The 12,120-nt window shown below is 39.6% G+C and overlaps 1 protein-coding gene across 5 annotated transcripts in view; it reads right to left on the bottom strand.

Annotated features, from left to right (window-relative positions):
• LOC125901260 (CAP-Gly domain-containing linker protein 4-like) overlaps window positions 1-12,120 on the bottom strand; it is a 47,365-nt gene that overhangs the window by 25,076 nt on the left and 10,169 nt on the right. For all 5 annotated transcript variants that reach the window (XM_049596831.1, XM_049596828.1, XM_049596830.1 and 2 more), the window contains 3 exons: window positions 10,808-10,969; window positions 8,614-8,732; window positions 2,860-3,108 (listed from right to left, as the gene is read on the bottom strand). In XM_049596831.1, the coding sequence (XP_049452788.1) occupies window positions 2,860-3,108; window positions 8,614-8,732; window positions 10,808-10,969 (530 nt within the window). The remainder of the gene's footprint in view (window positions 1-2,859; window positions 3,109-8,613; window positions 8,733-10,807; window positions 10,970-12,120) is intronic.

Raw genomic sequence — 12,120 nt, 5'->3', positions numbered from 1 at the left:
CCTAAATTCACAGGTAAGTTCTGGTTTAATAAACTGAAATGTCACTGTGGTGTTAAAAAAAAAAAAAAGAAAGAAAAAGAAAAGAAAGAAAAAAACTGACCAACATCAAAAGCTTAAAAAAAACCCAACATATAAACGCTACAGTATCTGATGCAGCCAAAGGATAAACTGTTCGCATTATAGTTCATTTTTAAAACTCATACTGTAATTACAGGGTGACTGGTCAATAGTGGAATAGACTACTTCACTGTATTCCTTTGTTTACACTTTATTTATCAATTTTCCAACACTTGAGCTGGTAATGCTTTTCACTGTTACAAAGAATTAACCAACAAAAAGTTAAGAGAAGAGGAAGATCTACAGGCAAAGAAGGATTTGAGCTTTATAAAACTCCTAACACTGCTACCATACATTTAACAGAATCACAGTAGGAGCTGGATGAACTTGAACATGCTCAGTTCGTTCTGGCATATCATCAACATTTATCTGTCAGACATAACCCTGAATGCTGGAAGGATGCCAAAAGGGTGTTGCTTAGCAACTGGAAACTACTTTTTCTTTGTCGAGGGCTGAAATAATTGTAAAAAAAAAAAAAAAAAATTAGCCAAAGCTTGTCTTTGTTTAGGATAAACCACTGCACAGCTGCATGGCACTGATGCGATATGGCTGTAGGCACGATGCTGATTGTGAACAAATCCCTTTCATGTGTTATTGCTTTACAGGCCATTTATGTTGTGCACTATGATATTAGGTACAATTGTTAGTAGATTGCAGTAGGTGTTTGTAAGACATATCAATTCAATCAATAATCCCGTGGAAGGAAAGATCAGTGCGTTCTCTTCCAGTTCTATAAAAGGATGTGGCAGGAATTCAAAACCAACCATTTGATGCACATAAGCAAAGAAAAGTCTGCTCAGTGCTGCTGAGTAACTGCATTTGTGCTATGTGTGCATTAGTGAGTCTGCTCTCCCTCCTGTAATGTCTCTGTAGTGATACACAGAGAAAAACAATTTTAATGTGAACACTCGTATAACTGCAGGGACTGGGGTTCAGTCCCCAGTCTGTTTGCTTCAAGTTTAGCCTGGATGAGAAGCCAGTGAGGGATCACATTCTTGTCTCTGTATTAGTGATTCATACTGGCTGGTCTGGCTCCTGTACAAAGGGATGGGTTGGAATTGTATGAACCTCTCCACACTTACACTATGCAGGATTTTCCTAACAAACAATTAATGGACTCATACAAAAATAATCCCTCTCCATCATCACTTATGACCCACTAGAAGTGTGTGTGTCTTCTTATTCTGTTGTGGTTCTGGACATTTATGGGTGCAGAGCCTTCAGCCATTAGGTAGGTAGGGACTGAATCAAAAGGTAGCAATCAGGTAGTAACAGCACACCTAAGAAGAAGCTACGAAATCAGACGCACTTGCAAAAACAATGTAAATATGGCGAGGCAAAATGCCAAGCTGACAAAGCCTGTTCCAAACAAGAGTGAAACAGGGGCTGGATTTCAACTTCACTTTAGCTAGCAAGCACTGAATGAGAGGATGAAGAGCAACGCAGAGTTGGCCTGTTTTCTGTTGGATAGGTAGGTGCCGCCCAAGCATTGGGTTTCCTTGCCTTGTAGACAGAATTGTCAGCTTGTTACACTGTTTCCATCTTCAGTCCAACATTGCATCCACCCTAACCAATTTACATGGGAGAGGTGTATTAGATTTTCTCTAACCAATCACTAAAGTCAAGTCAAGTCAAGTTTATTTCTATAGCACATTAAAAACAACCTCAGTTGACCAAAGTGCTGTACAGGCAAGGAAGTTAAATACACAAATATAAATTAAATAAATATAAACATCCCTCTCTAAAAACACATGATAAAATAAAACAATAAAACGTAATAAAATCACCAATAAAACCTCATAAAACAAATCAAGATAAAATAAATAAATAAATAAAGACTAATGTTTCCGCCTAAATCTATCATATAAAGTCCACTCTGATGCGTGGTGATGCCAGCATATCTGTTATGAGAGAGTTTTAAGGGTGAAGCAAAGCAAAGTAAAACAAACTACGACATCAGGGCGATATTAAGAGGACAGCTTGAGAACAGCTCTTGTTTACAGTGCTCGCCATTGCTGTCACTGTTACTCCTCATAGGTTCCAGCTTACCACTTGACAACACTTGATAACAGAGTTAGTCCCAAGCATGGCGTTGACTGGCTAATCAAGTCCCACCGCAGCGGTCAGTGGTTGTTTTTTATTTCAGCTGAGACACCACTGTTTCATGTCATGACGGCAGATGAATCATTCAACTCAAACTCGTTAGACTGGGTGGATTCAAAGCTCTGGACCCTGGCAAAGACTTTTCCATTACAACAAATTTATCGTTCCTAAAGTAGGAAAGTGGCTTGCAGTGTTCGTACAAGCAGTGTAGGAAAGGAGAGGCCAAGCGTGAATGTTGCGTTTACGAACAGTAACCAACAATTCCTGCATAGTATACCTTTCAGCCCTCTCAGTGAAAAATGCAGGTAACACTGATGTTTACTCTAAGTGTGGAGCTCTGTTAAGATGAGCGATACACTTTCACTGTTGGTAGAATGCAATAATCGCAGCACTCACTCACTGCTGCTAGGCATCAGTTTATTTCACAGAGGTTCTGCCTGTAACTAGAGAAATGTACTCTCATTTGAATTCAGCTAATCATCAGGTTTGGAAACATCTACTGCATCACTTTGAGATATGGCAAAAGAAAAAAAAGAATATATGTTTTTACATATTAAGGTAAGTCTGGAAATGCTACAATCAAAGGATTAATGAAGATATTCATACTTGTTGCCTTTTGATAGTGACCTTACCACACACCTTCTGTCCAGCTATCACCACACGGTCACCTAGTCGGATCCCCATGCTGGCAAGCTGTATTCTGGCCTTATCGGAGAGAACAGGAAGGGACTGGGCTGGCAATGTGAGGGGCAGAGGGGAGCTGGGTCTGGGTAAAGCCTGTCTCAATAGAGTCCGGAGCTCTTTGGCCACAGCGGCTGCATCCGCCATCTCCAAGGGCATGTCGAGGGGGTCAGGCACCACATCTGCTGGGCACTGCCCTTTTTCATTCTGTAGGAAGAGACGAGGAAAAAGCAAAGATGATCGATGATAAAACGATGAATACAAAGTGAATTTCATCCAACATGTTTTTTGTTTTTTTTTAAATTTGCCAGCATGCCAAGAAAATGTAATATAAATGATCAATATTGATAAATATCAAGTGTGGTATCAACCTCACGACAGGCTGCTTGGACATCAAAAAAATAAAACTTTTATTTTTGCTTCCCTTATCAAAAAGTTTAGTTATCATTTCTGTAATGAGGATGCTGGGCTTAACAGAATCTTTAATCTCATCTCTGCTCCCAGAACTAAATCCCCCCTCTGTGTGTTTCAAAGCAGCTGATCAGCAGGCACACAACATGGAAGTTTAGACAAGTGAATCAAAGAGACCAGAGTCAGGGAGAGGTGAGACAGGCCGAGTCAGCAAGCCCTAGTGTAAGTGAAGTTAGAGGGAGACAGCGTGACAAAGGAGGGGACCTCTATCTGCACCACTGTGCTGGAGTAACTGAGGCGCACTAGCGTTTGCCATCCCCTCCAGCAAGAAAATGACTGGCCTTTGATAAACATCAAAAAGGAGCTTGTCTTTCATTACCAAGGCCTGTTGTTCACATGTTGTTACACTGAGCCAATGTACACACCACTTAATCTGTAACAGTGGCTTCAATGAGTCTGTGCTGCTTTGTGTGCGGCCTTTTAAGACACTATTTTACAAGACTGGTTCAAGGAAAGAAATCTTCAGTTCATTGTCGACTCGTATACTTTTTTGAAAGTGTATTGAAATGGGTTTTTTCTTTTACATAATATTCAAACTTCCAGACTTGCAGACATGTGACAAAAGGTTTTGCCAACTCCACAGAGGCCATACACGTACTGTATTACATTTGAGGATTTAAATTCACACCAGGTTAGGAATTTATAGGAACAGTTGGACAATTAAAACCATGCCTTACGGCAGCCCTGAAATTGATCCTGTACTTGTGGAAATGATGTTGAATTTTTGACAACACCTTGTCAGAGAGGTGATAGTGAAACTCTGGGGTCTATTTTGAGTCTATACTGCAGCAAACAGCTAATGGCTTGTCCACTATTAATTAATTACCTGCAGAGGACAGAATATCTGTACAGTGTGATCCAAAACAGGGCAAGGGGCAAGGCTAAAAAACCAAACAATGAATAGCCATGACTTCTGATTGTTTTTGGAAACCACTGACGTTGTGTCCTCTGGGCTAAAGAGGAAATAGACCACCTATACTGTTACCAAAGTTCAAAGGCAGATTCTGTGATGTTATAGAGGTGTGTTAGAACCCATGGCATCATGGGTAACTTGCATATCTGCGAAGGCACCATAAACACTGAAAGGTACATACAGGTTTTGAAGCAACATATGCTGCCATTCAGACAACGTCTTTTTCAGGGACATCCCTACTTATCCCAGCAAGACAATTCCAAGCCACATTCTGCACGTTACAACTGCATGGCTTCAAAGTAAAAGAGTGCAGGTACTAGACTGGTCTGTTTGCAGTACAGACATGACTGCCATTCAAAATGAAGCACAAAATATTACAATGGAGACCTTGGACTGTTGAGCGACAGAAGTCGTATATCAAATAAGAATGGGAGAGAATTTCATTCTCAAAACTTCAGCAAGTGCTGTCCACAGTTTCCAAACGCTTACTGAGCATTGTTAAAAGAAGAGGTGATGTAACACAATGGGTAACGTATTCCTGTCCCAACTTTTCAGTAATGTGTTGCAGGCATCAAATTCAGAATGAGTGTATATTTACAAAAAACAATCAAGTTTATCAGTTTGAACATTTAATATCTTGTCCTTGTACTGTGTTCAGTTGAATAAGGGTCAAAAAGGATTAACAGATCATTGCATTTTGTTTCAGAGTGTCCCAACTTTCTTGGAATTGGGGTTGTAGTTTAAATAAAAGTGAATTTCTTCCTAAAATGCATGGCTGACAGAACTCAACTTTGATTTATCCATTTAACTTACAAAGTCATAGCATACTGTAAGTCTCCAACAACACTTGCAGCATCAGCATAAAGCTCATGGGAGCTTTACCTACCAGCAAAATTTGATGGGGACGACTTCACTCTGCCCACCAAAAATCCAGCACATACCAACTTGCAACAGTGGCTCACTTTAAAATGTGAAACTGGAACATTCAGGCAAGCAATCCACCACAACAACGTGCTTCTAAATAAAAGTATAATGAGTTGCCATGGTTATTAAGCCATTAGATCTGAGGTAATGGGAGCATGAAAGGCCAGCAACATTTATTTTGACATCGTTTTATAAAAAAAAACTTTGCTCAAACTCAAGGTTTGCTGTGATGAATCTCTGCTGCTGAGCCAGAGAGGAGAAATGTCAAAATATACCACTTCAAAGTCTGACCTTAACTCAAAGGGGAAAGAGATTTTTAAGGTATATTATGCAGGATTTAAAAAAAAAATAGACTCATACAAAAGAAATCCATCTCAACCATCACTTATGACCCACTAGAAGGGTGGCAGTGTATGTATCTGCAGAAAGCCTGCCCTCTGCCTGTATTTGATCATTTTCTTCTTATTTTGTTGATGTCGGGACGGTCCTGGGCACAGTGTGCGACGAAGATCGCAGACGTGGGGCTGAAATAAAGCAAATCGCCAAGCAGATTGAATCTGAGATTAGCTTTCACTTTCGCTGGTGATACAGTGTACAGAAAGTAGTCGAAAATTCCTGCATAGTATACCATTAAAGCTGGAGTGTTGAACTGCCCCTCTGGCAGTGAGAGTTATTACACAAATACTGTCGATGTGTGCCTTTAACGCATAGCTGCAGGTGAGCTCACCGCATCTCCCCAGCTATCTGGAGAGCTCTCTTCAAGTCTTTATTTGACTTTAAACCTTTCTCTAAATGCCAAGTTTCTTTTTATCATCTGGAACATCCTCCCCAGACTTCGTGAACGCTTCTTAGGATCCCCCACTATAGCTTCTGCCATAGTCTTAGCTGCTGCTCTGTCCCTTTGTTCTCTCAACCCTTCCCTTTTTAAATCTTTTCAAAACTGTCATATATAGTATCAGAGGAAAACTTATAAGTCACACAATTATAGAAAGCAGTGTGGTGACAAATAGGAAAAGACAGGGAAAACTAAAAAAATCGAATGTAAAAAAACGACAAAAAAAAAAACCCAAAAAAACAATTAATCTCTCCCCTTTAAATTTTTGCTGGTTGATGTAAAATACATCACTTCCAGATCACCTGCTAATGAAAGCTGCTACAGACACCTGACATCAAAACTCTTGTTTACTGAGAAATACAGAGAGCTTTCCCTGGCAGCGATAGGCTTCATCAACAGTGTATGATCTTGTTTGGCAAGGGCTTGACTGGAACGAACGTTCATTTATATATATAAAAGTCCTGCACTCCAGCTTAAAAGATGCTTTTCTCTGTGTGTCTCTGCATTTTACAGTGTACTCTCTTGAGTAATAATCAAATTAGTCTAATTAATGCTATAACTTTGATACGACCACATGAATAGTCTACTGTATACCTCAACTAAAATAGGTTTGGTCACAGGGAACATATTGGTTCTTTCAAACGACCAAGAGGATGACTAGGGGAAAAAAGAAATAGCAATATCAGCACTTGTATAGCAGATGCAACATTACTCTGAGGCTAATAAGCAACAGCAAAGACTTGATGAACCTTAAATAATAAAGCAGACAGAAAATAATATCCTCCCAGTGGAGTTAAACTTTTGCTTGGCACAATAAGGAACACATTCCTCTAACACAGAAGATCTCTAAATAAAAAGGTAAAAAAAAAAAAACAAAAAAAAAAAACAATCTGGTTAATATCAACCAGCCTTTACATGCTCTCCAAGCTTGGCATTCACACAATAAAAGATATAGAGCTTCTGTACTCATCTTTAGGCAAGGGAATAACTGGATTATGGTGTGCAGTGCTTTAGTGACCTCCAGTGGGAAAATTAATGCACGCAAAGAACAGGCACCATTTCTGTTCAGAAACAGCTTTAATGCACCTGGAAAAAAAAATTCTGTTCAATATAAACGATTATAATGGCACACTAAAGCTCGCAAATTCTAGTATGGGTTGAAGCTTGTGCCACATCCCCATCTACTGGGAATCTGCTGTACAACCTTCTATTCAAGGTAACAGTTGATCAAGGCTGCCAGCAAACATCTCAACAGAGGCTTTATATGACTTGAGAGGCACAAGGCAGACAGACTGAGCACTGAGAGGTGTTCAAGTGGTAGATCTGTGCAAAACATTTCTGGTAAATTTGTATGGCAAACAGTTGCCTTTGAGGTTGTGATCTGCCAGCTGAGTCAGAAAATGCCAAAAAGAAAATGTGAAACAAAAACCCTACAAATTTGAAATGGAATAAACGTGAGGCCTGAGAGAGCAACTTAAAAGCTGCAATCTGTTACATTTAACAGAGCTCAAGGACTTGCTTTTACAAAGGTCTCCATCACATCAATGAAATTCTGTAAAAGAGCTTGAATCACATAAAAGAGGCTTTGTAAATTTGATGGTGGGAAGAGTTGTGGGAGTGAATTTTTTATTTCCAGGGAGTCCTGACTGATGACATCTGTGAGCAAATACAGAGGGTGTGAGGAGTATCACGAACACCCACAGTCTAATGAAATCCAATATAACAGCTGTAAAAAAAAAAAAAAAAAAAAACACTTTTTGCTGAGACTGTCAAAAATGCTCAATAACATAGCAGTTGTTTTTTTTTTAGGACTGCAGTTTGTGCTGTTGTATTGGACTGCATTACATACGGTGATTTTGTAGTGCTAAATAATAAGTCATTTAATTGATTTGCAAACTGATCAACAGGCTCTCGAATGTAGGGATTTGTTTTTTTAATTTACAGCATTATAAAGATAATACTTTTGGGTTTTGGAAGGCTGCACAAAACAAACAAATGAATGATGTCACCTTTAATGACACAGTTTACTGTATAAACTTAATAATCAACTTAACTTAAAGAACTAAGAGAATAACAAACAATTCAAATAATAATTAGCAGCCGGAGATCTTAGTCCTGTATTGTGTTACCCTTTATAGATACAGACAGGGGGCAGACAACAATGAACAACCACACTGAAATATGCTGTATATCCAATGAAGAAGAAATAATCAAGTAATGTGTTAGACAGGATTATGTGTCACACAAGTAATAAATAAGCCAAAGCAACCAGAACACACTTTAATGAACTAAAATGAACTCATAATGTTGCTCAACAAAAAGAAAATGTATTTTCATATTTGAGAAAGAAAAATATGGAGTCATTAAGAGTGACTGTGGGTCACGATACTGTCTCTCTACCGTTTTCAAGTTACAAACATGCTCATCAGCAGTAAAGATAGCAGAACCTTTGCGTGGAGCAGCAGTGAGGGCTTGTAATTTAAAGAGATGTCAGGAGAAAGGCAGTGCTCTTGTGATGGTTAAATACAGAAATTATTATTTAGGGTTGTGCAAGAACAATGTAACTTACCCTGAAAGCAGGGTTGGCTCCCAGCTCCAGGAGACATTTGACAGCTGATATGCACAGGTTGGACGCAGCGATGTGCAGGGCGGTGCCAAAGTCAAAGTCACTGCAGGTGGCATCTACCTCTACAAAAAAAAAAAAGGAGTAATCATGAGGATTTTTCACACTTAATGAGATGAAGCATTTTTGACCATCACTTAAACTCCCACCCCTGCAGAATTTGTGTAAGTATTGCTACATTAAAAAATGAACTCCATCACACTTTGTACTTGAAACAGATTCGGAGAACAGATTTACAGCTAAATTTGCCAGACTTGATTTGACATGATGATGGCGCTGGGTCCAGCATGACAGCAGAGTTGTTGGGCTTTTTTTAGACTGGAATCTCAAAGGTGTTTAATGAATAGACCAGAAAACAAGATGTCCTGGTTAATTAATGTAAAAGAAGTATCACAATACAGAGAGTTTATCTGTGAATCAGGTTTACTGAGTTTAAAGAGTTAACTTAGATTTGCTGAGTAAAACCCAGAACCGCAAAACCTCAAAACTGCAGCACAAGCTGACGGAGAAAATACATCAGTAATCCAGATACCTCAGCTAACCTGCACCTGGAAACAGATCCCAGGTCCATTGCTGAGTCGACTCGTTACAGCATCTGACAGCTGTTATCAGGGCCAAAGGTGGTCCATACTGCAACTGTGACTGTGCAGAGGGCCCTTCTATTTTTCCTGGTCTCTCAGATATTTATTATATTTGCATGCTGTGAGCGGGTCTGTGATGTTGCCCTATCAAGTGTTTACTACAATACTCATGAACAAATTAATCAGCTCCTGTTGTTCAGTAGCCACAATCACTTTCCATATTTATCATACATATCTGGTGAATCTAAAGAGTGCACTTTGGCATTACTGCTTTCAAATGTACACAAGCTGAATATGTATCAAGATTTTATTTTTCACAGCTAATAACCAGTAACAAATAACCCCTAGCATATAACCATAAAGGATCATTTGATCTCCCTAGGGACACGTTTGTTATATAAGGCAGATTTTTGATGTACAATGCTAAATTGTGATAAAATGAACATATTTCTGCAAACTATTAGCTGTGACAACATTTACATACATACAATAAAACTATTCATAATTGTGTACACTACATGATTTGGCCAGTAAATTCTGTTTTCAGGTGTTGTCTCTCTGCTAACTGCAGCTCAACCAGCTGTTTTACTAGAGGAGACAAACATCACGTGTTGTATCACAAGCACAGTAATGTCCACAGGCTCACCAAGACTCACCAAGCCTGGACTTAAAAAAGCATTAGTTTTTAATTCTTATGTAAATAATTTAAATCATAAATTAATAGGACTGAACTGCAAAATACTGCAACACAACAAAATATAATCTATTACAAAAACCTAGCTGAGCAGCCTGCTATAAATGACCAATATATGAGAAAAGGAATAGTAAAAAACAACATTTTAAATATTAGGCCCATACTTTAACAAGCATACCTACATAGCAGTGTTTGCCCTGCAGGGATTTGACCATACATATGTGTGTGGTGACAAGAAAGACATCAACACATTCCTATCTGTGCAGTATTCATTTGCTGAGGCAAGCTTTGGGTCAGGAATCTTCTTCAACACAGGCTGCAGTGCACAGAACTTTTCCTGATATACTTTGTTGCGCCTTGGCTCCAGCATCATCAACAAGGCTTTATCTGGTGAGCAGTGATTTCTATAAATTGGACTCCATACTTGTGTGAAATGAGTGATAATTAAAAAAACATGTAAACAATCTGCAGTAAACCCCTGCTGTTGCTGTCCAAGTCTATCTACCAAGGTGCAACGTCGTCTTCTGTATCCAATGTGTTGCCAGTAGATACACTCCAGAGCAGTACACTGACATAAAAGGTGGACAAAAGTTAGAAAAACCTTACCACATACTGTAACCTCTTTGACTGACATCTACAGCAAAAAACTGAATGTGAAAATAAAGCCAGGCTGCATTGCAGGGATGTTGGATTGGACTGAAGGTAGCCACAGTGGGTACACCTAATAAGCTGGCAACTCAGTATGTGTACCACAGGAAAAAGACAAATTACTCAGGCCTTAATTGCCACTGCAGCTGGTTATGAAAATAGAAATGTTTGCCCTGTACTGAATGCCCCTCTCTCTTATCTGCAGCTCTGCTCTCACCTCCAGGCTGGGAGGCCTGCAGCACCACCCGAAGAAGCTGGGGCACGTCAAAGTAAGCAGCATAGTGCAGGGCCCTCATGTTAGTCCATCGTGAGCGAAGGTTGGGATCAGCACCCAGGGCAAGGAGCTGGCGGGCAAAGCTGGCTGCTGTCTCTGCATCACCTGAGGAACACAGGAGGGATACAAGTATATATGTGTGTGTGAGTGTGTGTGTGTGTGTGGAGGGAAGATGTAGTAACAGACAGTATGTCATTTCTACAGACTGTGTTCAAAGGCCCTGACACATCAAGCTGATGGTCGGCAGTTGGTCAAAGTTGGACAGTTGGTGAGTGTCTGCCACACTCACTGGTGCAGTGTGTCCGACACTGTTGCCCCTTTACCCCCATCACCTTTTTTTTCCCCACTGATTCAGTGTGCTGAATCGGCATAAGCAACAGCGAAGCCCGTTGGTGAATAAAAACACTCTGATCGGCAGCTCAGCACCCGAGAGGAGAAATGGAGGGAGTTAAACCAAAACAAACGTGCTACAAATGGTAAGGTCTTTCTTCTTTAGTGATTGAGCTCTTAACGATTCCTGATGGTTTGTGTGATTGTTCACTGGCACACAGTAAATATCCTTTGTTCTTTCAACACCGAATTGTTTTTAATGTGCTAACTGGCTAACTAGCGTCGAGACAATGTTCCAGTTTCCCTGAAAGAAATACTTCATTCTCAAAGTGATCATTTGTGTATCACTTACTTAGCCCATGCCCCCATGGTCAACGAAGAATCCAAAAACAGAGAAAATTCTTGATGAATTGAAGTCAAAGGGTTGTGTGTTTAACAACAGCATATCAAATCTGTTGACAAATTCTCACACAACTCATGCAGTATAATCCAAGTCTCATTTGACCAGTTGTATGCTCAGTACTTCCCAAATACATTTTCCTTACTACTTAAAACGCAATTGAAAGTTAAACTTTGCTCTCTTCAAAGCTAGACTCCACTGACAAAAAGAGTTATTTTAGCTCACTGAACACCAGTGCTGCCAGCCTCACGCTGTCTCCATCAGTTAGTTTGTGTTACTGTGTGATTTGGGCGTTAGGTGGGATTCAACAAAGTAACACAATAACACAAACAAACAAATTGATCGAGGCAGCAGTACACCAGTAGCTAGTGTGTTCAATGAGGTAAAATTATTTTTACAAAAACACAAAAAGTTTCAGTTCCCAGTCAGAAAGGGCTGAGTGAACGACTTGATAATTGAGACTTGGATTATACTGAACAAGTTGTGTGATAGTTTGTAAACTGATGTTTTGATGAGGGTTGGGACT

The sequence above is a fragment of the Epinephelus fuscoguttatus genome, linkage group LG14, assembly GCF_011397635.1.
Source record: "Epinephelus fuscoguttatus linkage group LG14, E.fuscoguttatus.final_Chr_v1".
Classification (NCBI taxonomy): Eukaryota; Metazoa; Chordata; class Actinopteri; order Perciformes; family Serranidae; genus Epinephelus; species Epinephelus fuscoguttatus.
Note: the sequence above shows the minus strand (reverse complement) of the source record. Positions and strands in the feature narration are given on the sequence as shown.